Source organism: Fusarium vanettenii (assembly GCF_000151355.1).
Source record: "Fusarium vanettenii 77-13-4 chromosome 9 genomic scaffold NECHAsca_27_chr9_1_0, whole genome shotgun sequence".
Lineage (NCBI taxonomy): Eukaryota > Fungi > Ascomycota > Sordariomycetes > Hypocreales > Nectriaceae > Fusarium > Fusarium vanettenii.
In genome coordinates, this window is record NW_003315858.1 from 286,510 (window position 1) to 313,999 (window position 27,490).

Genomic DNA, 27,490 nt, shown 5'->3' on the forward strand with positions numbered 1-27,490 from the left:
TAGGCACAACCACATCAAGATATATTGATAGTTCGGATAACTACGATGTATGGCTGTGTAATTAAGTGCCTCTTATAACGCTAGTAGTTTTACATTACTCAGGGTAGGCCTTGTGGCTCTGCTTCCTCAAACTGAGTTAGAAGTGCGACATCACTCATTATTTCCCGAGGGTGTACCTTACCCTAGGTACATATGCCACGATGCTTTACCATGTCGGGGTTTGACGTCGTCATGCATCAATAACTGTGTATTTTGCTATTGTGGCTGATGGGTCTTTGTTACTATCTCAAGCAATCATAATGACAAGCACAAGGAGAGTCCGTTATCAATTGTAGATAAACATGTAGACAAACCCAACTCTAGCCTGCCAACTGTCTTAGGATTTAATCACCGCAAGTACATTTATCTACCGAGCTACTCTGTGTTATTCTTTGGACAAGAATCTTACCCAGAAAGAGTCGTATAGATCGTTAGGATAGACATCTTTGAACCTGTGAGCCCCGTTTCGTTCTTGCCTTGCCTTGAGCTAGTAGTGAACCAGACTCTTCAGGGACACTCGACACTCGCCTTGGACGGCTCCTTTACGTCTTCCTCATCTTTGCTAGCACGATTTCTTCCTTCCTCGGTGCCCTCAATAGCGTTGTCCCTTTTAGGCTAGGGAAATACATTAGTCAGGTGCTCTAGAGAGCGCTTCTGTGTCACCAGACTTACTAGGATGACTTTCAGCTCAATCACGCGCAAGGTGACGGCCACAATGATAACAAAGCTGCAAAGGCCAATAGACGACTGCCAGCCATGCTTGTCTAAAAAGTATCGATATGAGCAAGGATCCAAAAAAGTCGCTGACCACCAGGCAAAGTTGCTTACAGTAAGGGGCTTGCTTAGCAGGCCAGACGAGAACTTGACTCCATGCTGAAACTGCGTAGTAACCCGCGATGGCGACACCAACGGTAAGAGATCGCTCTTCAGGTTCTTGAGGGGCACTATAACACAGTCTAGTTAGAGTCTCCGGCCTTCCGCAACGAGTCAAGGGTAATTACAGGTCAGAAAGCCACGTCCATACGAGCGGCGCGGTACCAAGCGAAAGGGTAGACAGAAAGTAGCCGGCGTATGCGGACGAAACCGGTGTTCCGGTGGGGTTTGTTGTCCAAATGGTCAGGATGATTCCCACAATAACGGCAATGCCGGCTAAGACAGATTTATTAGCATATCCAATGATGGCAGACACTTTTCAGCTGGGTACCTTGAGTGACAATCAGAGCCCATCTCGTTTTCAGGATATCAGACAAGAAGGCCCAGATCCATACTGCATGCTGGTTAGCTAAACGCAACGATGGATTTACAGCAAGACTGACCAAAAACAACCGTGATGACACTACCACCGATCGGGATGAGGTTGACCTCCTCAGTGGACCATCTACGCGTTCCGTCGCTGTTCGTCAGAGCTTTCAAGAACAAGTTGAAGTAGTTGTAGCCCAATGTTCCAACGACCATGGCAATGTACATGACGGTGATGACATAGACCAGCCAGTTGGTAAACGTGCGTCTGTCAAGAATCAGCTACCTGTTCCGTACAACGTAGGCGGGGGATATAGGTACTTGGCAGCAGCCCAAGTGATTGGCTTTATGTCGACGCGGCCCTCCCTATCAAGTCGATGCATAGCAAGCTCTGCATGAGTTCGCTTGAACCAGATTGCGCGGGGGTTCGGGTTGTTGGGGTAATCGGGGATCATGAAGTAGCCCGCGGCGCCTTGAACCACAGTGATGATTGCGTTGACAACAAATAGCCATCTATTTTGCTTGGTCAGTTCTGTCCCCTCAAATTGAGTGTGGTAGCATGCCTCCAACCTGACAGGCCGTGTCGTCCTTCCAACGACTTGACGATAGCTGCCTGCATCGCGCCAGAGATAATCTGCCCAATTGCTTGACACGAGTGATAGAAGCCGATTCTCTTTGCCATCTCAAGAGGGGTGTACCACGACACTACAGTTGTTAGCCGAGGGATACCATACTCGATGAGAGTACACGTACTGAACAGCGTGATCATTCCAGGGTACGCCGTGCTCTCACACAGCCCCAGGAAGACACGGAGAATGTAGACCTGCTTCGCATTCTTGGTGATGGCGGACAATCCCGTGATGACGCCCCAGACAACTTCGAGGGAGGGCAGCCAAACGCTGGGTCGGACGTAGGTGATGATGATCTGAGAGGGGATGAGCATGACGCAGTAAGCGATGTTGAAGTAGGTTGTGAAGCTGGGAAGAAGATGTTAGCGTTAGAGAAACTGCGAGAGAGCCGTGCCGCGCATACTAGTTCAGCTCATTGCCCCAGAGGTGCAAGTCCTCTTTCATGCCCGAGACATAGGCGTTCTGGATATTCGACTGATCCAAGGACCTGAAATCATTAGTTACTTTTTATCAGAACCCACAGAGTATGCATACTTGATGACTATAAACGTCAGTCATTTGAACCAATTGAAAGAGGGCATCAGAATCTACTCACTCTGAGCAAAGCAGCCAAAAGTCAAGAGGAACATATCGAGCCTCCTCACAAGGCTCCTCTCCTGCTTCGACCCGGCAGGTGCCAATGCCGATGGGACTTTGAAACGACTGAAGCCGAGCATTGTTTTTGAGATTTGCCAAGGGAGCAAGCAAATGTTGGGCGCTGTGTCAAGGGGGAGGAAGTAGCACACGGTGTGTAAGACTCGGGGTGTGGTCTCGATGACTCGATTTGAAGGAAGAGACTCAAGGCGTACCGTCAAGGTAATTGTTGGAGGGGATGTCGGGTCGAGTCGTTTCTTTTATCATGGATCTGGGCCGAGTAGATGAGATATGAGGATGTTATCTGGGGAATCCGGGGTAAGATGCCTGTCGGTCTAGACACGTCGGGATTGGGGGCCTGTCTGTGTGTGTAGACGAGGGCTAGTATCGACCGAGCACACGAGTCAAGCCTCTTCGGATATGATACTCGGCTACCCAGACCTAACCAACCCAATCGGTTACTATCCGTGCGATTCAGTAACGTTTATTCTTTATCATGCAGTATTAAACCCTTGTGATGTTGCATCAGCCCCTCAAAATTGTGCAGCGACTTCAGCGAGCAAACCTGCTGGAACCGGTATCAAGACCGTAGCGGCCGATGTGGCTCCTCTTTATCCTTGCCACTTCTTTCTATTCGTTCGTGCTCCCTGCAGTCCCGCTTTGTTGCAGGGAACTAGCCGTCGGTGGCATCGCCGTAGCGTCCGCCGATGCGGCGCCCATTAGTCGTATGTGTCTAGTACGAAAGGAAGAACTTTAAGGGCTTCTGCGCAGCCGGCGGTGATGTCTCGCACGTCAAGTACCTATCCGAGGAAGCGGCCAACAAGACAGGGGTCACGAATGTGCCAGCTGCATACAAGTGGCCCGCGGGCTCGAGTCACCGGGCCAAGCTCGTTCAGTGGTTGTGGGCGACAGCGTCCAAGCACATGGGCGCAAATCCTAGTCACTAACTTTCTTTCTTCCTTTCCATCTTCCAGGCCTGGTTTGCCTCTTCACCAGTGCACTAGGAGTTGCAAAGATGATCCTGGGAGGTTCATGGAATGAGACTGGGCTGCTTGGGTGTTTCCAGTTCAGCCAGTTCAGAGTGGACAGGCTGTCGAGTCTGTTGCACACAACGGTCAAATTGGAAATGTAGCCAGCAAAAGAAGGGAACCGGCGAAGCCGGTGGGAACTGAATGTTTGCTATCATCATCAACATTGCATATCTGGGCAACTCTAGGGTTTTAGGTTTCCTGCTACTTCATAAAAAGCTCGTGTATCGATCTCGAATTACCTAGCTCGGGCGCAATTTTATAGGGAGGAAGCTATCAAACCATGACGTCGCCTTATATAAACTAATGAGTGCATTGGATGCTATGATGATGATCGCCGACTGCTCACGTCTGAGCAAAGACTCGGGCTTTATCCATTCCATATCATCAAGTACCCTTAGAAAAGCTTGGCAAGGAGCTTATCCTTGACCGTCACTGGTGCACCCTCGCGCTCTTGTCGGTAGTGTTCAGTAAGGGCATCGAAGAACTGGAGGCCCGATACGAGATCAACGTCCTCGCTGCGGTAAAATGGCGTGCGTTTGATGATCTTCCAGCCGAGACCAAGAGCGGCGGCAAAAGCAATGATGCCATAGTTAAATATGAAGGTAGAGACTTTCCAGTTGCCCTTTAGAAATACGGTGTATCCCTGCAGCCAGAGGAAGAGGAAAGCCCAGAAGAAAGCCCAGTAGCCTGCAAAGGGCTGGAACCGCGATATGGAGGGGAGAAGCGTCTTCCTGTCGAGGCCCTGCGCCTTGATGGCAGCGTCGAAGCGAATCCATGTCATGGCCATGATGCACCAGTTGAACATGGCGCCAGCAGTGCCAAAGTTCAGAATCCAATTGAGTACCTGGGCACTACTGGAGCCCAGAGCCAGATAGGCCAGGCAAGATAGGAGCATGACGACAATGACGGCCATGTAGGGGACGCCATTCTTATTCAACCGACGCAGGAACTTTGGTGCCTGCCCCTCCAGAGCCAGAGCATGCAAGCTTCGCGAGGCGCTGAATGTGAAACAATTGCCGGCCGATATCATGGACGTGATGAGAGCGGCAGTAAGGATCGATGGCAGGACCGGAATCTGCAGGCGTTCCATGGAGATGACGTACGGGGATGCGCCGGTGTATGTTTTAGCAGAGCCGCCAGTTAGAGTTTCATCGTTGTACGGGACGAGGATACCGACACAGAGGGCGCCGCCAATGAAGAAGACAACAAGCCGCGTGACGATGGTGTTGAAGGCTCGCGGCATGGTTCGCCGAGGATCTTTGGACTCGCCAGCAATCATTGAAATATACTCGGGCCCTCCCATGCAATAGCCAGCGACGTTGACAGCGTTGACAAAGGACTGCAGCCGTGTGGTTGGGGTGGCCCCGGCCCATACGCCAGGGTCTTTCCAGTACCGGAAGCCAAAGCGATCGTGCAAGGGATTCCCTCCCAGCATGGTAACCAAGGTGTAGAACATGAGGCCGATAACAAGCATGACTTTGCCCAAAGCTATCCAGACTAGAAAGAGTCAACAGTCAGCGGAGCGACAATAGGAGTGCCAAATCTTGCTTACACTCAACTTCTCCGAAGAGATCTGCCCGGTAGACGTTGATGGCGAAGAAGAAGAATAACGAGACTGTAGACTAGTTAAATGCTGATCAGGCTTCTGGATGCTGACTACTCTACCAGATATGAGGATGGCGGGGGATTTGTCATAGCCCCAGTACTCGACGACTGTGTTGATAACGGTGGCTTCGAAGACGACGTAGGATGTCATTATGAACTGTCGCTTGTTAGCCAGAAACTGCACAATGCACCGAAATCTCTACGCACAAAGTAATTCCAGCCGGCGGCTACACCGAGAGCGGGATCAACCATGCGGCCAGCTAGACGAAGGGGAGCCCCATCTACAGGGAACAGGGTGATTATCTCGGTCTCTATATACGAACGTCAGCATGTGGATGAAAGCTGGCTGCGGAGGGCTTTCAACTTACGGCATTGGGCAATAGACCAGATGACGCTGGCCCAGAAGATAAAGGCAAGTAAAAGGCAGAGAGGCCCGGAAAGAACACCGTTGCCAATAGCCACGAAGAGAGTGCTGTAGTAAAAAGGGGTCGTTAGCACCACAGCTAGCAGTATCCTATTTCCCCAGTGACGCACTTTCCGATGGATCCGGCAATGGCAAATAACTGAATCTGTCTGGGCTTTAGTCGGCGATGGTTTACTGCGTGCATGATTTCCGTGTCGAGGTCTGTTCCATCTGGCTTGGGTTCAGTGCCCGAGGACTGAGGAATTTCGGTCGCCTATACCGCGTAAAAGAGAAAATCAGCCTTGATCAATACGTAGAAACGAAGGAACCAACTCACCATGGCCACTTGTCCAATCCCCAGTGAGTTCACCGTGGTTAATTCCCCAACTTCACTTTTATCAAGGTCTTTGGTGTCATTGCGAGAACTGACGGAACGATCCATTGTAATATCGTGATGGAAGAGTATGAGAGACGAAAGCAGCGTATTCTTCTAATCAACTATGCACCTTTGTCCTTCATCCATCGAATAAAAGGAAAAGGTCCACCCCTTAAGACAAGTCTCATGTCAACTAGCCCTCGAAGCCGCGGCCGATCAAACCGATCGCCTCGGAAGCCATCCCAATCAGAAGAGACTGCATTAGATGCGACTCCCGATCAATCCCAATCTGATCGGCAGCTACTCCCGATCAAAATACATAGCACCGGACACCACGGCCGATCAAGGTGGATTCATATTACCTAGTGAACCTTATATGACTGACATTCATCACCCCTGAGCATTAGGCCATCAGCGCATCACCTCCTGTTCCTGCCGCCTCTCATCTATTATCCAAACTTGACCCAAGACCCAGCAATGGTTCCCTCGCTCGTCACCATCTCCGCCTCTGAGCCCCTTGAGAAGATCTTGGACATCATCGTCCGAGATGGCGGGGTCATCGTCTCCAACTTTCTTGAGCCTGAGCTTTTGAAGGAGTCGATGGATGCCAGTGAGTACTGGAGTTGACAAGTAGCCTCTATGCACAAAGCAGCTAATTTATTCAATAGTCGAGCCATTCTTCTCCGGCCGCAAGCTATATAACTCTAAATCAACCCACGGGGAGTTCGGCGCCGACTTCTTTCCGGAGGGCTCGCAGCGTGTTTACGTGCGTGCAGTGCAGCGTTTCCGTCACTTCTGTTGATCAATCTAACGTGTGTCACAGGGTCTCTTGTCTAAGACGCCAGACCAGATTGTCAAGATCATTCGCCTCCCCGTCTGGCAAGGTATCATGGCGCGCTTCTTGAAGTAAGCTGATTCAGATGCCTCAAGCCAAGTGATGAAGCTAAAGTAGAGCCCCAGCGGAGAGTTCGAGGCGTACACAGGCGACCATCTGGATCGCAAAAAGAGCGGATACATACTTTCATCAACCGTGGCGATTCGCCTTGTGCCAGGAGCCGAGTCGCAGCCGCTGCATAGAGTAAGCTATCCGATTGCTTGAGAGAGCATGCCCAAGTAATGCTGAACACGCAGGACGACGTCAACTACCAGACCCGCGATGCCAACGACCCCCTCTTTACTCCCATGGTCGGCTGTTTGATTGCAGGATCCAAGTGCACCTACAAGAATGGCGTAAGTTTGATCCAATGGCTGTCTTTCATCCAGACACTGACTGACCCCTCTTGGCTGGCTTCAGGCCACTGCCGTCATCCCCGGAAGTCACCTCTGGGGCCCTGACCGCGCGCCCAAGGCCGAGGAGTGCACGTACGCGGAGATGGAAGCTGGATCTGCACTCTTCACTCTCGGCTGTGAGTCCCCCCTGGCCAGAAATTTGCATGCTTACCGCTCATTCACTCTTTCCACAGCCACTTACCACGGTGCTGGGGAAAACAAGTGCGAAAAGACCGACCCCGATGCTCTGCGGACCTTGTTTGCTGTCTTTGGGTAAACATTTGACCTGCCTCCTTGACATGGCTGTTGCTAAATCTTGATTCCCTTCACAGCCAGCGAGATTACTTTCGCCAGGATCAGTATGAGGTCCTCTCCACGCCTATCGAGGTTGCTCGTAAATTGCCTGACGATATCCTTAGGCTAGCCGGCTACTGTAAGAGGATGCCCACACAAAGTGTCCGGAACGATGAGTGAGCTGACCCTCTCATTAGACAAGGCTGTTGGCGGTGTTGGATATGTGGACGATCACCAGAGTCCTGCTGAATACTTGCAGAAGGACGGTAATGGCATGGGCAAGTTTGGTACTGCTGCTACACAGGGGTCGGTCTAAGTCATGTACTATCCTTGCAGGGCGGTAGCTTTGGACTTTGAATCATTCGTGAATGAATGCTCAATCATAGAGAGGTAGCTAGGGACAATAGCTTTGCTGCTGCGCCTCGACTCCATCTATGTATTTGTTGGAAGGCAGGGTTATCCTTGTGGATGACTTTGATCTCTATGTATTGCTTGTGTTCTCCTGTCCTTTAAAGTCACACCGAATCTCACGTGAAGCATCAATTTACCATCATACGTGAAAGACCCCGACCACTCTCCAAGTTCTGACGAGGTATGATGGCTCTGTCAACTTAGACTCGATTGTTTTCGATGCCAATACTCCTGTCAGGACCGACATTCAGCTAGAAGGCTGGGTGCCGTGGCGTGATTTCAATTATTCCATGCTGACCCGTATCTTTCATATCGAGGCGTGAACGAGTGAAGATGTCTAGAAAAAGAGCTGCATTTACGCGCGGACCCTGACCCGAAAGGGAGCACTGACATCCTCTATCCTCTTTAGATTTCTACAATTAAGACAATTCAATCCCGTGGAGCCCCTTATATGCCGGCGGCTCAGAAGATTCCCAATCCTTCAGAACTGTCTGGTCTGTGATCTCCCAGACTTCCACCCTGAGCGGACGGCATGTAGCCAGCATATCGTCCGCGCCACCCCCAAAGGACCAGGCCGAGAGATCACCACCAGGGCAAGTGGATAAACCCATGAGGACATCGATCTCAGCGAAGAACTCAATGTAGTCTCCAGGCTTTGCCGGGCATGGCCGCCTATCAATTGCCGTCAGTTTATAGACATGGGAACAGCGCCCAATAGAGAAATCTTACATGAAGTACTTGTCATCCCTGTTTAGCCCCGTGACCTGGAAAAGATTGATCACATCATGGACATCATATTCAGTTAGTCCCCAAGGCATAATCGCCCTTGTAAGATTCGAATGACAATGATAGTCAAAGTCATGACCGGTCAGCATCTTGTTCACTAACTGGTCATTAGCATCAAGTTCGTCATATTCCGGGACTCAACTTACCGTAAGGATCACACCTGGTGCCCAGTAAATCATGCACCCTCCCTCCCACAGCATCAGTCCCATACTTGTCCCCGCCCAACGAGTCACCTATAATTGTGACCATCGGCCGCAAAAAGGGCAAACAACTCCATAGCCTGTCGAAAGTTGACACGTGGGCGGCATGCAACTGCTTCGTCCTGCTTGCCCAGAACTTCTCCCTCGGGTTCTGCAGATTCCAGATGTTTAAATCGCCGACCTGAGGACCTTCGGGCGTGCTGATGCGGCAGATGTGTCCGGCGGGAACACACCAGGCTCTTCCGCTCCTGATTGGGACTATGAAGTCTTGGACAATCTTACGTGCTGTTGTCTCTGCGATGCGGGTGTACAACACACGGTTGGCATACAGGACAGAGCCTTCCGATGCAACGTAGCTGGGGGTTGGATTGGATGGTTTTCCGTTTTGAGTTGCCATGGTATGTGATATTCCCAGTAAAGGATCCTCTAGATGGCTAATAGAGAAGAGAAAAGCCGACTCGATGGTTCATATCAGCTCATGGACATGTCCCCTCTCTTAACGATATATAGTCTCAAATCCAAGCCGATAGGATAGGGCTTGGACTCCGTCTGTGCGTCCGTCAAGGACCGCTCCTCTGTTGATCGGGATGTCGACCCGATTTGTGTCCTACAAACAATAATGCCGATAGGCTGTGATGATCCTGGATCAACAGCCTTGGCGTGATTAAGATAGGAGAGATCGGGAAGCACGACCGATGCCGAGGCACACGATCTTCTAGCTTAGTTAACACATCAAGCGCCAGGCTTCAACTATAACAAAGAACACAATGTCAACACACCGAGGCACACGACACGGCGAGCTAATTCAACATCACAAGGCGCGCAAGTAAAAGCATCAGTAGTTGGAATACACCCGAGTAACTAGCACTTAGGTTACTTGTAGAGCCGGCCCCTGAAGAATACCCAGGTCACTACCCCTGTTAAAAATCCCCCCCTTCTTCACCATACGCATTGGCAATCCTCGCGGCCTCGTTCCAATCGAAATCTATGCTCACATCCATGTTCCCGTAGACCTCTTCCCACAGATTCATATCCTCCATTGTGGTGCCTAGGTCCGAAAACGGGAGGTTGAACGCCGGGCTTGGGTCTAACGGAGGGAAGATCCCTGCGACGCCACTCCCACTCCCTTCACCATCCCTGATGCTACCGATTCCAGTGCTCGCTTCACAGCCATCACTCCAACCAGTCAAAACATCCCCTGGACCTGATAGCAGCGGATCGAAGCCTGCTTCGAGCGCTGATGTTGTTGTAGGCGTGGCTGGGCTAGCGGACGGCATTTTGTTGATCATGGTCTGGAGGTTGAGCAGCGACTGTCTGCGAGCGCCTATATGGCCGTTGCCGCGACCGGCCATGCCGCGCAGGATATCTAGCGCTTGGTTCATGGCTTCATGTTCACGGGGCGTAGGCGGAAAGGCAACGTCAACCATGACCAGGATTAACGCCGCGGAGAAGGCGTCATCGCCGTCCATAAAGCCATAGGTTGCTAATCAGATGGGGCATATCAGCCGCGGAAGCAAGCAATGTTAAGCCAGGGAGAACTAACCGACGAGATCCTGTTCCGCAGCCGCGGCTAAAATGGTAGTCGAAGCGCATGCGGCGGAAATACACGCCTCGATGACGACGGTGGTGGTATGCGAGAGCCCATCGCGCCAATCGGCCGTCGTCGTGCCATTGCGACCTAGGTCCTGTAGGCGCTTTTGCACAACGTAAAAGAGGAGGGGTCTTGCGGTCATGTTGATGCATTGGTAGTAGTGCAAGAACATGCTGACGGATTCCCGCGAGATGTTTTTGACCGGTTTGTTGAAGTCGAGCCGGAGTTGGGGGGGCAGGTTGCGCAGCCACAGGTCCAGGTCACCCATGATCGTTTGAACTGATTCGACGAGGTTGGAGCCGGTTTTGCGAGACTTGCGGTAGACGTCTATGCGGTGTTTTTTTTTAGTTAGAGAGGTGAGAGTAGAGGGAACAGAAGGAGAACATAACGGACTCTCCATGATGTTGCCGAGAATTCGGGAAAGCTTGGTGTAGTGGTATAGGACCGCAACGGAAGAGCCTTCAGGTTCTATTCCAGTCTAAAACATTTGTTAGGTCTAGTTGCAGTGATGGGAGATAGTCGTGCGACTCGTGCCATTGTAGAAGGGTAGCGGACACCGATGTCCCCGTCGGCGATCGTGATGGGGTTGCCAGATTTGGCACAGATGATTCTGGATGGTTAAGCGTAGGGACCTTAAAAGAGCGTCAAGAGAGACTTACCTATCCATACTATAGACGGACCACCAGAGTCGTCGCCTATGCTCTCGCTCCGTCTCATCTAGTGTTGGGTCTGAGACTTCTTGATGTAGCCCGAGCGATATAGCCATTCGCAGAGCCAATCCAATCTGTCTTGATGTGGGCATAACAAACCATGCTCGGATTTGACGACTTACATATGAAAATGCAGCATCTCGTCGGTTCAGATTCTGCATAAAGTATCCTACGAGTGACAAGACTTCAACAAGAAGTACAGAACCCTCTTCATGGATATCCGGCAGCAATTCCAACGCTTGCATAAAATAAGAAAACCCAGGGGGACCATCATTTCCGGTCCACTGGTTGATCGAGTACATCTGCCCATAGGCAAACATGAGAAGAACCTGGCAGTAGATCAAGCAGTTTTGTCGATCGGTGAGATCCAGGGGCTTGGAATAAATCTCATGCATGTGCTCGCCAAACACAGTAGGGCTGAGAAAGGAGAATATGCTGCCAATGTAGGCATACTGGGCAGCGTATAGTTGCTTCGCGTGTTCGTAGGGAGGGAGTTGAGGAAGCGGAGACACCGACGGCCGCCTAGTCGGCCATGCGACGTCGCTGTAGGTTGGACACTCTATCTGGAGATCAAACCCGTCATCTTGGTGCTGGAATGTTTTGACCATATTATGAAATCTTAGACCAAGGTTTATGGAAGAGGAAGTCCCTAAATAGCCTAACTGTGCGTTAATGATTTGTAGGTATGGAAGCAAGACTCGGATGGAACGTACGGCGTTGTCCCGAGGGACTGATGCTTAGCTGCGCCACCTCCTGCTCCAGAGGATTATGGATATCTTCTGAAGCTCCATCGGTGCCGGTGAGCGGTGATACTATGCTGGATGTCGACCCGATATTAGTTTCAGTCCGGGCAGCTTGAACAACGAGTCAACAACGATCAGTGGAACTAAGGATCTTTACTTACATTCTCGAGAGACCAGCTGAGCTTGCAGATGGGAGAGATACCTGACCCTTCAATACAGTCTTATCTGAGTAGGAAAGGATTTGAACTTACTGCTCTGATACTTTGACCTGCTTCAGGACCTCGAGATACACGCACTCTTTGCGCGCTAGGAGGCAAGTCCGACAAGGAGATTCTCCACTGCATTTTGTCTTTCGATTTCTGCATCTTATGCACCTGCAATGTCTTAGTCCAATCTTCGTTCCGGATGGTCAGGGGACAGTACATACGCCTGAGTCGATCGCTTGTGGGATGCGGCCGAAGAGGAGGTCTTGGGAGTCGTCGGCATGGTTCTTTTCGCGATAAATCAGACTGAACAGTGGGGTAGTCCCTCCTCATCTCTTTGGAAAAACGTACGAGGTGAAGGAAATGGAATTAAACGAATGCAAAACAGCTTGGGCCTGTAAATGTCGGCGAAGAAATTTTGTTATTGTACTGGTTGCATAGCTACAGCATACGGTACGTCTCCCTGAAGTGGCCGATTGTGTACTAACCCTGTAGGAGATAATGATACAACCTTGTAAACGGGCTAAAGAAACCCACATCGGCCGCTACGGACCTGCCGCCGATGTGGCACAACGCTACGTCTAACCTGTAATTTGGGCACCAGTCGGCGCCACGCCGTAGCGGCCGATGTGGTCAAACGACCTGCTCCTCGTCTCCCTGGGCACATCGCTTTCAGATACAGAAATTTGTCTTGAATGCTTATAAAGATGAGCTTGGAAATTCTTCTCATACCACTCAAATGCATATGTCTGCTAGTTTATCTGATTTCCCCATCCTTAATCCTTTACCTTGAACAAACATGGCCTCCGAATCCGACGTGGGCGTTCTCGCCGCTCGTGTCAACACCCCTGAATCTCGCAAGCGTGGGCCACCCATCAGGGACCCTGGTCTGAGTTTCTGGCAGCAGACTACTCGAACCTACCGCCACCTCGAGTCGAATCGATATCAGCCCGTCCCGTCGACCTCGCCCTACGTCGTCATTGGCACTGGCATTGCTGGGGGGTTGCTCGCCTATGAGCTGATACAGGCCGGCGTCCCCGGCAAAGACATTGTCCTTCTCGAGGCTCGTGAGGCTGCCAGTGGTGCCAGTTCTCGCAATGCTGGTCACGTCAGGCCTGGTAAGGATATGACATTTCGTTCTGGTCTGGTAGCATGGATCCACTAACGGTCGACTCACCTGCTAGACGCATTCCGGGGCTTCGAGACGTATGCAAGACACCACGGCAAAGAGCAAGCCGTAAAGATTCTTGCCAACGAGCGAATCGTTCTTGAAAAGGTGAACCAGTTTGTTCGCGAGCACAATGTCCCCTGCGACTTCAACTACACCACGACCTTCGAATGCTGCATGTCGCCCGAGTTTGCCGAACACGACAGGAGAAACTACGAGGCCTTCAAGGCCGCTGGCGGTGATGTCTCGCACGTTCGACGTTACACCGGCGAGGAGGCAACAAACAAGACCCGCATCGCCGGCGTTCTGGCAGCTTATGAGTGGCCGGCGGGCTCAAGTCATCCGGCGAAGCTGGCTCAATGGCTGCTGGATGCTGTCATCGAGAAGGGCGCACAACTGTACACCTTTTGTCCAGCTGCCGCCGTCACCAAGTACTTGGGTAGCCAAAGAGATGGGCAGCCTCAACTGTGGGATATCCAGACTCCTCGAGGAGTCATCACGACCCCCAAAGTCGTCTACTGCACGAATGCCTTCACGGGACACCTCCTGCCGCAGCTCGCACCTCATATCATCCCGTATCGCGGACAGGCCCACGCCATTGTCCCTGTCCCTTCTCTAACCGGCAACAAGGTGCTGACCAGCACTTACTCTCTCCGATACTCCCTGAACCATTACTACTCGATTATCCAACGCCAAAGCGACGGCACCGTTATCCTGGGATGTTCGCTCCCCAATCCCGCGCTCCCCAAGAGCGTCATAGAGGGCATCCGAACGATTGACGACACATACTTCAACGACGCCATCAAGCAAGACGCCTTTACGCACTTGAAGGCTCTCTTGCCGGATGCCGGTCTCGAAAAGGCCAAGTACGGCGAGGGACTTGTTCATGCTTGGAACGGCATTGTTGGTCTCACCAATGATGAAATTCCCTTCTTGGGGTCCGTCCCAGGCAAGCCAGGTCAGTTTGTCTGCGCTGGATTCAACGGCCATGGTCAGTTTCCCCATTCCATCACACCAGCGAGCAATGCTAATATTCTACAAAGGCATGGCGCGAATCTTTACTTGTGCACCTGGTGTAGCCCAGATGATATTGGGCAAACCTTGGGCCGACACTGGTCTACCTGAATGCTTCGCGTTTGACCAGGAGAGAATCGACAAGCTGTCAACATTGATCAAGCCGACCTCGAAGATCTAGGGAGCGAGGACGCACAGTACAGTGATATTCTTCTCTTTCCACTTCTTTCCTAGAACAAATGGTTCGTCGGACAATGTAGAGGGTGTGGTGACAGCGGTGTTGATAGCTGTCGGTATTCGGCCTGTGCGTGACGGAAGCTGAGAATGCTTCATTGTGTAAGCGGGGTTTGGAATGGCCGTAACAGATAGCCGTTAGTCTTTGCACGAAAATGAAATGACAGACTACAAGCGATGCTACAGCCCAAGCAGTAAATTAAACTTCTCGTCCGGCATCGGCAGGGAGAGTTGTGGTCAGGTCGTCGAGGACGCTCTTTGGCGTCGTCGCCGCACAGTCCCGAGTCATGAATCGAGGACTGAAAATTCAGTGGTCTGTGCATGGTCATGATGATACTATTCAATACCAATATACGTTAAGACTATGTTTAAATACAATATTATGGTGGTTGATGACTTCGTTTGGAATGGTGACCAAGTTCATGAGGGTGATGCTCGATTGTGCCAAGTCAGCGCCTGCACTAGGCGAGTCAGCTTCGGGATGGACTCGATTGAGAACCTTATCGGTGGCCGACTGGTGTCATCTTGGAGTGGACGTTGTAGTGTTATCTCAGAATGCGGGGAACCCCTGTCACTAACGTTAGTGAGGTGCTGCTATCGCGGTATAAAGGGGAGGACATGAACCCTCACTCCTTCGAAACCACCCAGCTCCATGAATCTGTAGTTACGTCACCTACCACAGCTCGAGTTTTACACCCTCACATCTTAGCATGGAAGCTAACAAAGATATACGACGCAATGGCAAGCGACGGCGAACTGGTTGCTGGCCCTGCAAAGGTGAGTGGCGGCGTTGACTTGACTTGTCAGCATTTCGGAAGACTGATTGGAGTCGTCATAGAACGCAAAGTGAGATGCAATGGTAATACGGTCTCAACTCCCGCCATGCATGTACTCGGACTGATCGCCATAAGCAGAGGCTCGACCAATATGCAACGCCTGTGAGCGTTTGAACCTGTCCTGTCAGTATGGCATCAGGTTGCTCTGGCGCGAAGAAGCCTTCTCTAGAGGTATAGCTTTCGGTCGATCAGGTAAGCTGGACACCATGAACTGCACATGCGGGAAGCTCACGCATATCTTTTTTTAGGCTTGTGGTCCAAAGAAGGGGGTATATCGAATCAGAGGCAGCATGAAGGCAACTTCAAACCTGACTGGCCTTTAGGACCGCAGAATGGACGAGTTGGTGGCTTGGCTCTGCCGACCCACGAATGGATGTTCTTGAACACCACGTGCCAGGACTTCAAACAAAAGCTAGATGAAGGTGGCGTTCGGGGTGATTCAACGTTGGACGAGGCGTCAGATTACTCGCAATCCAGCCCGTCGCCAGCCGTTGCGGCATTCGCTTCTCCCAGTATCCAGAAAGGACATTGCTCGGAACCTGAAGATCCCCTGGCCACAACTACTCAGAGACTGCCTAGAAGTAATCAGTGCTTGGGTGATGTCCGAGATGTCAGCATTTTCGAAGAGAATGGCTTCGACACGTCGCCGCTGATACCGACGAACCAGGCCCAGGTAGCAACATGGGGTAGCCCGACATCCAGCTGGCCCATCGTTCGAAACCCACCTCCTCTCACTCTAGGAGACAACGAGATGTATTTGCTCGACTATTTTACCTATGGAGTCAGCCCCCGATGTACAACCTGGTCTGCAGACAATCCCTTTGCAAGAACCATGCTCCCTATTTGCATGTCCGGTCTAAACAAGCCGCTCTTCAACATGGTCATGGCGGTCGCATCGCATCAGCTCTCGCTACTCAACGACACCCGCTTCAGGAAAGATATCTGGATTTACAGGGGGAAGGCACTCCGCGCATTTCAGGCCGAGATGGGTCGGCTTCAGAGCAGGCGAGAGTCCTCGGTGGACTGGGAGCAGGTCATCTCCACGCTCGTGATGCTTACCTTTTTTGATGTAAGTCCAGCTTCGAACTCCTTCCACGGTTTGTCATGAACATCATCTTCTGACGCCATTCTGTCCTTCAAGATCTCCCATGATAGTGCCTCTGCATGGCGTGTACACCTTCGCTGCGCTCGCAACCTTTCGAGTCGGTTACCCATCCAAGCACACTTGTCAGCCGGTCAGAAGGAACTGTACAGGTTCTTCTTTGCCTACTTTGCTCAGCACGAGGCTTTGTCGCGTACGACCTCGGCCCTATCTGACCCTCATGATGGCCAGCCAATGCAATGGTTCCCACCTGAGCTTGACATTGATATGACCATCATCGATTCGCTACTGGGGTGCTCGCACGAGCTGATATACTTGATCTCGAGTATTTCGGATCTTGCCACGGGAAAGCAATCTCAAACTTATGGTTCTCGCGACCAATTATTGGAGGCTGCAGACGACGTTAAACAAGAACACCCGGCAACCCCCAAGGAACACCGCGACAGCATCGAAAGGAAGCTCCACGGTCTGATACAACATCTTCCGCCTGAAAAATCAGATCTACCAGGCTATGCTACTCGCGGCTCGAGCACCATGGAGGAGCTAGCCTACATTGCCGAGACTCGCCGTCTATCTGCCCTGATCTATCTCTATTTTAGGGTCGATAGGTTATGTCCCGGCCACTCCCCAATCAGTCGCATAACGGGACAGATCCTTGCCCTCATCCCCAAAATATCTCTTCGATCTCATGCCCTACTCTGGACACTTTTCATCGTAGGCACGATGGGTATCGGTCAAGGTGATGGCGATTCAGCCAGGAAGTTTATTCTCGAGAGATTGGTCAGTCTACAGCGTACTCGCGAGCTAGAAAATGTCAGAATAGCGAGAGAGGTTGTAGAGGCAGTCTGGAAGATCAGGGACTTGAGAGGACCAGAACATGTCGGCGGCTGGAGAGATATTGTTGATGCTGGAGGTGAGGGTTTGAGCTTGTGCTAAGCGAGGCTAGAGGAAGGGAATAAAAGCTTCAAGAGCCCCGGAAGATTCAGATCAGGCAATAATTAACAGACTCTTTATCGATCTTCGGGCTCAATTAACCGATCAAGGGCCGGGCTGCAACTATAATAAAGAACATATCATGAACAGACTCTTTCTCAAGCTGCTAACTAGGTACGGTATCCACGAGCTAGCCTCTGCCTGCCATTTTCTTGGTCACTCCCATGGTCATGCTTATTCTCATCGATACCACTTGCACCTCCCCTTACACCTTGGTAGCTGTGAATACGCCTACACAATGGGTCCTACTACCCACCCATAGTGTATGAACTGTACTATACGACTGCCCCGCAACATCTAGTGTACATATCTAAAGTCCTCCTGCTTCTTATCGGTCAGGTCCTGGTAAACGTCAAACAGTGCGTTGAGATTGCCCTCGTCGACCTTGAGCGCAGAGCCGTACTTGCGGTCCTTGATGCGGTTCTCCAAAGAAGCTACAAGGAAGTAGACGAGCATGAGCAACATAGCCGTACAATAGCAGACCAGCATGGCAATAGTGCCACCAGTGTACGCGGGGGCTTGGCTGGCGCGGAAGGTCTGGGGCCCGATGAGGTTGCCTGTGCCGTAGCCTAGGAGTAGAATACCGTAGGTTACAACCTTTTTTGTGCTGCCAGCCGTGTTTGCTTGAGGGAGGGAGATGGCAGCGACGTATGGGGCTGTTGAAAGGCGTTGTGAGCTGTGTTCAGGATCATACGCAGAGAGACATACCCCAGTAGCAATACATCATGTACAGTCCAAATAGCTGGCCTCCAATGTTGGATCTTGGGAGGCCGTAGACGAGTCCTGTTCCAAGAAGGGGGAAACAGATGGAAATCATGACAACAAAGGTACGGCGGCCGACCCATTTTGCAGCGCAGTAGGAGGCTATGAAGCCCGAAATAGACGAGATGATACCATTGGGCATGGAGAGCAGGGCAGATTTTTGAGGATCGAATCCGAGGTTCTTGATGATGATGGCCCCAAAAGTGATGAGGCCTCCATTGGGGATGTTGACCGAGATGTTGAAGAAAAACATGATCCAGATCTTGACATCCATGACAGCCTCAAAGGCCTGATCCCACTTCCACTTGTTGCCTTCAATGCCGGTACGGTTCTCAGCGAGACGCTGCACAGCGTGCCATCTCTCCTCGACGCTGAGAAATCGGGCGTTCATGGGAGAGTCAGGCAGGTATACGAGCATGAAGATCGAGTAGAGCACGTTCATTGAGCCCGTGAGGAGGTAGAGGTATTGCCATCGAGCAAGGGGTGCATCCTCGGGGATCAAGCCGACGAGCCAGGAGAGGAATCCGTTGACCACGGACGAGAAGACGGTCATGATGACTGGGTGATGGTTCGCTCGTTAGGTGGCTTGCTAGGTTGTAGGGAGACAAGAAAAGACTCACTGCCGTTGCGGATAGGCTGCTCTGACTTCTTCCAGAAAACAGATATGAGAAGAATAGCACCGGGGTTGATGATAGCTTCAAAGAAGCCCATCAGGAATCGTAGAACCATGAGCCCAGCCCAGTTGTGGCAAGCTGCAATGCACAGGGTCATGATGGACCAGCACATGGAGCAGCCACCCAGGTATTTACCGGCCGGAAGACGATGGATAAGGTATGTAGATGGCCAAATGCCGACCAACATCTATAGATGGGAAAGATATCTTTCGTTAGCGTCTCATCCAGGCGAAGGCGAGCGAAGGAGGGAAAAGACATACTCCGAGAGACAGGATACTGCCTAACCAGCTGTATTGCTGACCGACCAAGCCAGTGTCCTTGCTGAAGCCGTAAAGCTCACCAGTAGCCAACTGAACCTTGTCAACAGCGGCAAAGAGTCCCATAAACAGCAGCTATGCGAACGAGCTCAAGTTAGCTTGTCTGGACTCGACCGCCGAGAAGAGAATCGGAGAATGTTGACAACGTACCAAGGGAATCATCCAACGATCAATTTTACGGACCAGCTTCTTCTCCTCCTCGGAGGTCATTGGAGGGAACGGACCAACGGTTGCCAGAAACTGAGCTGCTGCATCATTGGCACCAGAGGCATCCGCCTTGGCCTTGTCGATGCCATCGTCGTTGGTAACGACCTGTGTGCTCGCCACGGGCTGAATGACATTGCCGCCTTCCGTCTTGGTCTCTTTGGAAGTCATTGGATCTAATTGAGTATAAGATGGTCTTGAAGAAGAAGTGAGGGAAGAAAACTGGGAATGGCAACGGGAGAGGTGTTTATCGAGATTGAGGGGATACTGGTGAGGAAAGCTGGAATGAGGACTAGCCAAGGCTTATATACACGAAAAGTCGACTATCTGGTCCTCATGTGTAGGTAGGTACAGCTAGATAGCGAGTATCTCATATCCGGGATGTTGACAAGGTTGCGGGCTTGCGGAGGTGTGCCAAGCCTGGGGAAGTTGGGGACTCCATGATTGACAGTAGCAAAAGGCAACTAGGTCATGATAGGATAGTCACCGCATGGAAGGTTGATGCGACGAGTGGCGGCCCACTAACCTCGGCGTTATATCTAGGGCAAGGGTTTAACTTACGTTAGTTGATGGATCCATGCTCAGCCTGGGAGCTGCGCTAGCTAGAGACGATGATAGGGTGGGCAGCTTCAGGAAGGTTGATGCGAGCAGGAGGCCCACTAACTTTGGCATGCATCAGGCCGCAGATTCATGCCAAGCCCCGGGGGGTTGGAGTTGTGCGAGTCAGAGATGATGATAGGGTGGGTGGCTTGCGGAAGGTTGATGCGACGAGAATGCCCACTAAACGCTTGGGCTCTGGGGTAGTCTTGGTATTTTTGAAGAGAGATTGCGGAGGCGATATGGCCTCATTTCTGTCAAGGATTCCCTGGATTATCCTCGGTGAGGAGGCTTGTTGGAGCAGATGAGCACTGCGTCGGAACCTCTTGTCCGCTCGACCTTATCGGTCCAGTGATGGCATAGCGACTCTCGTCGTATCGACCTTCCTGACCGGTTTCGACTGGCATCTTCACTGCACTCTCCCCGCCATGCAGGTGTTGATCTCGGAATCAATATCGGAGGCATGTTTGAGAAGGTTGATCTTGCAGTCGGGTCTATATAAAGGTAGTCCAGATCCCCCGGAAGATTAAGTCTCATGATCAAAGCCATCATCTCTTCATCAGGACAACACTTCACAATGAACTCGATCACAGCTGCGACGCCCAAGGGCATCAGATTTGCCATAGGTGCATCCTCATGAGCATAGTCCATCCTTTTGATGCTGACTATTCCCTTCCTAGATCGCGGTGGCACATTCACGGATGTGTGGGCAGCGGTTGACGGCCAACCTGACATTGTCCTCAAGCTGCTCTCGGTTGACCCAGACAACTATGACGATGCTCCCTCTGAAGGTTCGTGTTGTATAGAACGAGAGAGAAAAGACAGCCACCCATGAGTCAAGTGAATAACTAACACCATTGACTCTGCGTTAGGAATCCGAAGAGTCGTGGAGCAGGTCACTCAGGTCAAGATTCCGCGAACTCAGTCAATCCCAAAGGAGCACATCGAGTCCATCCGCATGGGAACGACTGTAGGTACAAATGGTACGTGGGCGTTCTCATCTACGAAGAGCATCATGATTAACAGATATGTCTCAGCCCTCCTGGAGAGAAAGGGTACCAGGCATGCATTTGTCGTCACCCAGGGCTTCCGCGATTTAATCGAGATCGGCCACCAGTCCCGCCCCAAGCTATTTGCACTCGACCATCGGAAGCCAGAGACACTTTATGACGTCGTCGTAGAGATCAATGAGCGCATCACTATCGAGGGGTTTGAGGAGGGGCCTGACAAGCTTGACATACAGGAGGAGGAAGTCGCTCCAACTCTGGTAGAGGGCTTGACCGGGGATGTACTCCGCATCATCAAGCCTCTGGACTACGACGAGGTCAGGTCAAAGCTGGCCGCCATCAAGCAGAGTGGCATCGATGCGTTGGCCATCTGCTTCGCTCACTCGTATCTCTACCCTCGCCATGAAGATGAGGTGGCCAAGATTGCGGCGGAACTCGGCTTCACTCACGTCTCGACCTCATCTGGAGTAGGTGCCAAGATGATCAAGATGATCACTCGAGGCAGCTCAGCTTCAGCAGACGCATATCTTACTCCAGAGATTCGACGCTATGTGGAAACCTTTGCCAGGGGCTTCGACGGCGGCAGCCTTGACGGCGTGAGGTGCGAGTTCATGCAGAGCGATGGCGGTTTGGTCAACTACAGATACTTTAGTGGTTTGAAGGCCATCCTGAGTGGTCCCGCAGGTGAGTCTATCCAAGTTGATTCCTTCGTTACATTCGCTAACCTCGTCAACTTCTTCTTCCAGGTGGTGTTGTTGGATATGCACGAACGTCCTACGATGGGAAGACTCCTGTTGTCGGCTTTGACATGGGAGGCACATCCACCGACGTCTCTAGATATGGAGGCGAGTTTGAGCACGTCTTCGAAACTACCACAGCCGGCGTTGCTATTCAGAGCCCTCAGTTGGATGTCAACACAGTGGCAGCCGGAGGAGGTAGTATTCTGTTCTGGGAAAACGGACTCTTCAAAGTTGGTCCAGAGGTAAGTCCAATTAAGTAGCCCAAGTTGGAAGGCGAACTCTTCAGACTAACGAGTATCGTTCTTACAGAGCGCAGGGGCTCACCCAGGTCCTGCATGTTACCGCAAGGGCGGCCCCCTGACCGTCACGGATGCGAATCTTGTGCTCGGTCGGTTGCTGCCGGAGTACTTCCCATCCATCTTTGGTCCCACGGAGGACATGCCGCTCGACGCTTCCATCGCCCGAGAGAAGCTTGCCGAGCTCACGCGTCAGATCAACAACGAGACTGGACGCTCCATGACGCCAGAAGAGGTGGCCAACGGTTTCATCGACGTCGCCAACGAGGCCATGAGCCGTCCTATTCGGGCCATCACCGAGGCTCGCGGCCACAATACTGCGGCACACAACCTGGCTGTCTTTGGTGGAGCAGGTGGACAACATGCTTGTGAGCTGGCAAAGAAGCTCGACATCAAGCGCGCCATCATCCACAAGTTTTCCAGCATCCTCTCTGCCTATGGCATGGCCCTTGCAGAAGTGGTGCAAGAGATGCAGGAACCAAGCAGCGAGGGCCTGTCAGATGAGTCTATGCCTAGTATCCAAACCAGGGTAGAGCATCTCAAGTTGGATGTTTGGAAGAGCCTTTTGTCTCAAGGTGTTGAAGACAAGGCCATCCGATACGACGTTTATCTGCACCTTAGGTACGAGGGAACAGAAACCCAGTTGATGATCCTTCAGCCCGCAGACAACGACTACAGGGCCGCTTTTGAGAAGGAGCATCTCAGAGAGCTGGCATTCTTGTTCCCTGCCACAAGAAAGGTTCTTGTTGACGACATTCGAGTTCGAGGAGTTGGTGCTAGCACTGAGGTTAGCAAGGACAATGAGCGTCTCACTATGGAGCTGCAAACTACCTCATTCAAGGCTGTCAATACGATTGATGCCATCAAAAAGGTGAGAAGACAGGTCATCAGTGTTCAAAAGACAGACGACTAACGATCATCGCAGTCCAAGGTGTACTTTGCCCCAATGGGCTACCAGATGACTCCCGTCTTTCTAGTTGAGCAGCTCAAGACTGGGGACGTGGTTGAAGGCCCAGCCGTCATCATCGACAAAACACAGACCATCATTGTTGTTCCTTCTTCGAAGGCGTCTGTCTTGACCTCCCACCTAGTCATCGATCTACTTGAGGAAACCAGGGTTGTCAGTACGGGGCTGGCTGAGCTGGTGGCTGATCCGATCCAGCTATCAGTTTATAGCCATCGTTTCATGAGCATCGCCGAGCAGATGGGTCGCACATTACAGAGAACTAGTCTTTCCCTTAACATTAAGGAACGGCTTGACTTTTCTTGTGCAATCTTCGGCCCTGACGCTGAACTTGTCGCCAACGCTCCTCATGTCCCGGTGCACCTGGGAAGCATGAGCTACGCCGTCAAATATCAGGATATGCTTCACAAGGGCAACCTGAGACCCGGAGATGTTCTAGTCTCCAACCACCCCGAGTGTGGCGGTACGCATCTGCCCGATATCACCGTCATCACCCCGGTTTTCGAGGCCGATGGGAAGACTGTCTGCTTCTACACGGCTTCGAGAGGCCATCACATGGACATCGGTGGCCTGAACGGAACATCTATGCCTCCAGATTCGACCACCTTGTATCATGAAGGCGCGTCCATTCGGTCATTCTTCTTGGTGAGGAATGAAGAGTTCGACGAGAAGGGCATCTGCGATCTCCTGCTCGAGCCTGGCACTCACGAGGGTTGCACAGGTTCGAGAAGGCTGGAAGACAACATCTCGGACCTGAAAGCCCAGATCGCCGCCAACAACAAGGGTGCAGCCCTGATCCAGGCGCTGATGGCGGACAATGGAAAAGACCAGGTCCACTTCTACATGAGGAAGATCAAGGAGAATGCCGAAGTCGCTGTGAGGAGCTACCTTAAGGAGACCCGGAAGAAGTACGGCGACGAACCATTGACCGCAGAAGACTACATGGATAACGGCTCCATAATGCGCGTTTCAATCACCATCGACGAAGAGGGAACTGGCACCTTTGACTTCCACGGTACTACGTGTGAGATGCTATCGAACATGAATGCACCACCAGCCATTACCTACTCGGCGCTCATATACGTCATGAGAGTGCTTATCGGTAGCGATATTCCCCTCAACCAAGGATGTTTGAAGCCTACCAAGGTCATTCTCCCCGAGAATACCTTCTTGAACCCATCATCGGGACGAGCAGTCTGCTGTGGCAATACGTTGACCTCGCAGCGAGTGACAGATCTGCTTCTCAAGGCGTTCCGTGCCGCCGCTGCCTCGCAGGGCTGCATGAACTGCATGGGATTCTTTGGCCGTGGTGGTGTTGGCCAAGATGGCAAACCTCTCCCGGGTTTTGCGTACAACTACGGCGAGACCATCGCCGGAGGAGCCGGTGCCGGGCCAACTTGGCACGGTGCGAGTGGTCTGCACACGCACATGACCAACACTCGGACGACGGATATCGAGGTCCTGGAGAAGCGTTATCCAATCCTAGTTCAGGAGTTCTCTATCCGCGAGGGGAGCGGTGGAAAAGGCAAGTTCAACGGCGGATGCGGTGTGGTCCGCGACTTTGAGTGCCGTGCGCCACTCACATTCAGCATGATTTCGGAAAGGAGAGTGACTCGGCCGTACGGTATGGAGGGCGGTGAGCCCGGTGCCCTGGGAGCCAACTACTGGGCGCAGAAGAAGGCTGACGGCACGTACACGTGGCTGAACTACGGACCTAGGGGTCAATTGGATATGGCATATGGTGATCGATTCGTGGTGCACACCCCTGGTGGCGGTGGTTGGGGTCGACTAGAGGACGCTGTGAACGGGCAAGAAGGTCATAGGGGAAACGAGTTTCAGCCTAGGGCCAATGGAAGCTTCAACGCCTTCCTCGCAGCTCAGCTGGAGGCGTAGGAATCATTTGGGTTGGAGATAGAGTGGGTGTAGGCACACAGCTAAGAGTAGTAAAGAAAAGGACGGCTCGATACTATTGTGTACCTGTGCCCCCCATGAATTTTTTATTTGTAATTCTAAATAAAGACTCATCTCCTTAGCTGGCTTTTGTTCCCCTACACGGCACAACATGTGGAAATTTACATGGTTCTACAGAAGCCTAATGGTAGAAGTGTAACTTGCGATGGTTAGGCAAATCAGTATGTGAATCAGGCGAGACTCTCCGGGAAATACTCTTGAAGCTATATTCAAACAGCACCTCTTCCTCCATTAATGCAGCTGCTCAGTATTCAAGCTACCTCGGTACGTTTCTGAAGTAGTTGTAACAAGTCGTGGAGAAATAATCTACCGCGAGAGCTACAAACACGACCAATATCAGTACCGATAATCTCTCCTCAGCAGTATGGTTCCGCCATCAAGTCCTGAGCCAGTGCTGGGGGCATTGAGAACTCCCGCTGCAACAAGGTCCTTTGCCAGTCTTGCAATCAACCCGTCACATCCTCGCGCAGCAATCACGTCAATCGTCACCGGAAGGTATTCGGTATGGTTTGTGATGGAGCTAAAGACCGGAATCTGACCGAGGGGAAAAACACTGTCGGGGGCTTCGGAAAAGATGGAGATGCCCGCATTCGAGAACCCGAATGGTAGTCCAGGCAGGCTGAGGTATTGATTGCGGCTGCTGAAGCCTCCACTGCTGTCTATGTGAATGAGGAATCCAGAGGAGCAGGTCAGATGATGCGCAGGGAGAATCCTTTTGTTGAACCAGTTCATAAAGACCGTCTTGTTGTGCACCGCCTCGTCGTAAATAGAGTCCGGTTGCGAGTCAGCCCAGGTCCATCGTGCGAGAGGGACGGGGTTAACAAATGGACGACGCCCGTCATGAGCAGCTAGTAAGGCGTTAGCAGAGGGCAAGCATTGCGGTCTGGTGGGTGCCTACCAGCGTAGTCCTTGTAGAACGGATCACGAACAAGCTTAGTCTGATCTTTGGCAATGAGGGCGGCGTACGTGTAGTTGAAGAACTCGGTTAGTTTCTCGTCCTTCATCGGCAGAGGACCGGAAGTGGCCCATTCCTTTTCCAAGTCCAAAGTCGTGACCGAGGTATTCAAGAACAGTGCCAAATCGGAAACGAATTTCCGCTGTATCTGTGCCGCAGGATCGTTCTTGGTAGGCAAGTCCAACGCGTACAAGGTCTTGGGGTACCTGAACGTTCTGTCCGCATATGAGGTGTAGTTGTCTCCGTACAGTGCCGCATTAGCAGCATCCCAGATCTCTGGGTCTCGCGCCAGGAATCCAGCAGTGTCCAACACCGGGCTCAGAGGCATGACGTTGTCGAGATTCACAAGTCCACGTGTTGGACGGTTACCAAAAAGGCCCTGGACCCCAGCAGGGCCACGAATTGAGCCGCCAGTATCACTCCCAATGGCAAGATCAAGCCACTCATAAGAAGCAATGGACGCACCTGCGCCGGCAGATGATGAAGACGTGTCCTGGTAACCATCGCCTCGAGGGTTGAATGGTGCATGGTAGTCGACCCAATCTGCTGTTGCTGCCTCGCCATTTGCAAACTGCGACAACTTCTGTAAGCCCACGATGATAGCGCCAGCATCGATCAGGTTCTGGATTGCTGTAGCCGTCTGGTTGGCTGGTGGATATAGACCGTACCATGCCCGGTTGCCATTGGACCTCTTGGCGCCGGCGAGAGCAAAGATGTCCTTGACTCCGACTCGCACGCCTGCTAGAGGCTTCTCTTTGCTGGGCATGAAGTACAGTCGAGAAGGGACGCCAATAGTAATTGAAGCTGAAGCCGGTATCTGAGCTGAAAGCGCCTGGAATCTCCCGTCTGGGCGCTGAAGAAGAGACTGCGTGAATGCTCCCGCAAAGTCTTCGTATAGGCGGAATGCTTGATGCAAAGTTCCTGTTGCTGTGTGAAGGAAGTATGGCCCTGATGGAATGCCAGGGCGCTGTAGAGGTAATATAGTGGATGAGATATTCAGGTAACTCTCCTGCGAGCTGTCTGACGCATTGAAATCTCCAACAAGGATAGCTTCGAGAAACCCTGGTTGCCACACATCATCTCGGGAGCTCCAGGTTGCAAACAGGTCATGCAAACTACTCTCCAAGGGTGTTTGTGCAACAAACGTCACAGGTATAAAGTCTGCAAGCGTCGGGTCCTGCTTAAGATTGACGGGATTGCAGGCCTGGCCCTGCGAGAACGGAGAGATGAAGTAAGGCACACTGTCGACTTGGACTGAAGTTCCAGTTAATACAAGAGTGCCGCGAGCAGTAGCAGCCAACGCTACCAACAGTGCTGAAAGCCGAGACATCATTGTTACAAAGAGCCTTTGAAAACTTGTGATCAGTTCATGGTCTTGACGTGGGAATGCCAGTGCTTTTATGGTAGCCGCTAGGCTTCCTCCTCGCTTGCGATGATATGGCCATCACTCGGGCTGTACCTAGTGCTGCGTTGACCCAGCCGTCAAAGAGCTTA

The 27,490-nt window shown here is 51.8% G+C and overlaps 10 protein-coding genes across 10 annotated transcripts; 4 read left to right on the top strand and 6 right to left on the bottom strand.

Moving 5' to 3' along the window:
* Positions 1-654: 654 nt before the first annotated feature.
* On the bottom strand, positions 655-2,623 carry NECHADRAFT_48261 (uncharacterized protein; the record flags this gene model as incomplete). The annotated part of the gene is made up of 10 exons (XM_003043808.1): positions 655-803; positions 868-983; positions 1,041-1,188; positions 1,244-1,313; positions 1,363-1,546; positions 1,600-1,810; positions 1,849-1,983; positions 2,032-2,255; positions 2,311-2,410; positions 2,503-2,623. The coding sequence occupies 10 exons, from the start codon at positions 2,621-2,623 to the stop codon at positions 655-657; spliced, it is 1,458 nt and encodes a 485-aa protein (XP_003043854.1).
* Positions 2,624-3,965: 1,342 nt separating this feature from the next.
* NECHADRAFT_95958 (uncharacterized protein) lies at positions 3,966-5,784 on the bottom strand (the record flags this gene model as incomplete). The annotated part of the gene is made up of 7 exons (XM_003043809.1): positions 3,966-4,019; positions 4,071-5,068; positions 5,124-5,186; positions 5,237-5,333; positions 5,384-5,487; positions 5,545-5,648; positions 5,711-5,784. 7 exons carry the CDS (start codon positions 5,782-5,784, stop codon positions 3,966-3,968), a joined length of 1,494 nt encoding a protein of 497 aa, XP_003043855.1.
* Positions 5,785-6,432: 648 nt separating this feature from the next.
* On the top strand, positions 6,433-7,834 carry NECHADRAFT_84420 (uncharacterized protein; the record flags this gene model as incomplete). The annotated part of the gene is made up of 9 exons (XM_003043687.1): positions 6,433-6,565; positions 6,624-6,721; positions 6,779-6,861; positions 6,916-7,033; positions 7,087-7,185; positions 7,250-7,361; positions 7,419-7,497; positions 7,557-7,657; positions 7,716-7,834. The coding sequence occupies 9 exons, from the start codon at positions 6,433-6,435 to the stop codon at positions 7,832-7,834; spliced, it is 942 nt and encodes a 313-aa protein (XP_003043733.1).
* A 514-nt stretch (positions 7,835-8,348) lies between these two features.
* NECHADRAFT_48248 (uncharacterized protein) lies at positions 8,349-9,312 on the bottom strand (the record flags this gene model as incomplete). The annotated part of the gene is made up of 3 exons (XM_003043810.1): positions 8,349-8,601; positions 8,659-8,812; positions 8,862-9,312. The coding sequence occupies 3 exons, from the start codon at positions 9,310-9,312 to the stop codon at positions 8,349-8,351; spliced, it is 858 nt and encodes a 285-aa protein (XP_003043856.1).
* An 859-nt stretch (positions 9,313-10,171) lies between these two features.
* On the bottom strand, positions 10,172-11,740 carry NECHADRAFT_1197 (uncharacterized protein; the record flags this gene model as incomplete). The annotated part of the gene is made up of 6 exons (XM_003043811.1): positions 10,172-10,398; positions 10,459-10,833; positions 10,900-10,984; positions 11,035-11,116; positions 11,166-11,290; positions 11,339-11,740. Coding segments are annotated over 6 exons (1,296 nt in total), but the record flags the coding sequence as incomplete, so codon positions are not given.
* A 1,311-nt stretch (positions 11,741-13,051) lies between these two features.
* NECHADRAFT_4083 (uncharacterized protein) lies at positions 13,052-14,492 on the top strand (the record flags this gene model as incomplete). Its single annotated transcript, XM_003043688.1, has 3 exons — positions 13,052-13,280; positions 13,347-14,321; positions 14,374-14,492. Coding segments are annotated over 3 exons (1,323 nt in total), but the record flags the coding sequence as incomplete, so codon positions are not given.
* An 824-nt stretch (positions 14,493-15,316) lies between these two features.
* Positions 15,317-17,452, top strand: NECHADRAFT_84424 (uncharacterized protein; the record flags this gene model as incomplete). Its single annotated transcript, XM_003043689.1, has 4 exons — positions 15,317-15,355; positions 15,543-15,606; positions 15,663-16,483; positions 16,556-17,452. 4 exons carry the CDS (start codon positions 15,317-15,319, stop codon positions 17,450-17,452), a joined length of 1,821 nt encoding a protein of 606 aa, XP_003043735.1.
* Positions 17,453-17,806: 354 nt separating this feature from the next.
* On the bottom strand, positions 17,807-19,637 carry NECHADRAFT_47932 (uncharacterized protein; the record flags this gene model as incomplete). The annotated part of the gene is made up of 5 exons (XM_003043812.1): positions 17,807-18,165; positions 18,218-18,829; positions 18,892-19,132; positions 19,206-19,337; positions 19,413-19,637. 5 exons carry the CDS (start codon positions 19,635-19,637, stop codon positions 17,807-17,809), a joined length of 1,569 nt encoding a protein of 522 aa, XP_003043858.1.
* A 1,084-nt stretch (positions 19,638-20,721) lies between these two features.
* On the top strand, positions 20,722-24,963 carry NECHADRAFT_48151 (uncharacterized protein; the record flags this gene model as incomplete). The annotated part of the gene is made up of 7 exons (XM_003043690.1): positions 20,722-20,854; positions 20,936-21,046; positions 21,101-21,237; positions 21,337-21,754; positions 21,817-22,052; positions 22,120-22,977; positions 23,032-24,963. The coding sequence occupies 7 exons, from the start codon at positions 20,722-20,724 to the stop codon at positions 24,961-24,963; spliced, it is 3,825 nt and encodes a 1,274-aa protein (XP_003043736.1).
* Positions 24,964-25,377: 414 nt separating this feature from the next.
* Positions 25,378-27,326, bottom strand: NECHADRAFT_48020 (uncharacterized protein; the record flags this gene model as incomplete). The annotated part of the gene is made up of 2 exons (XM_003043813.1): positions 25,378-25,889; positions 25,940-27,326. The coding sequence occupies 2 exons, from the start codon at positions 27,324-27,326 to the stop codon at positions 25,378-25,380; spliced, it is 1,899 nt and encodes a 632-aa protein (XP_003043859.1).
* Positions 27,327-27,490: the final 164 nt, after the last annotated feature.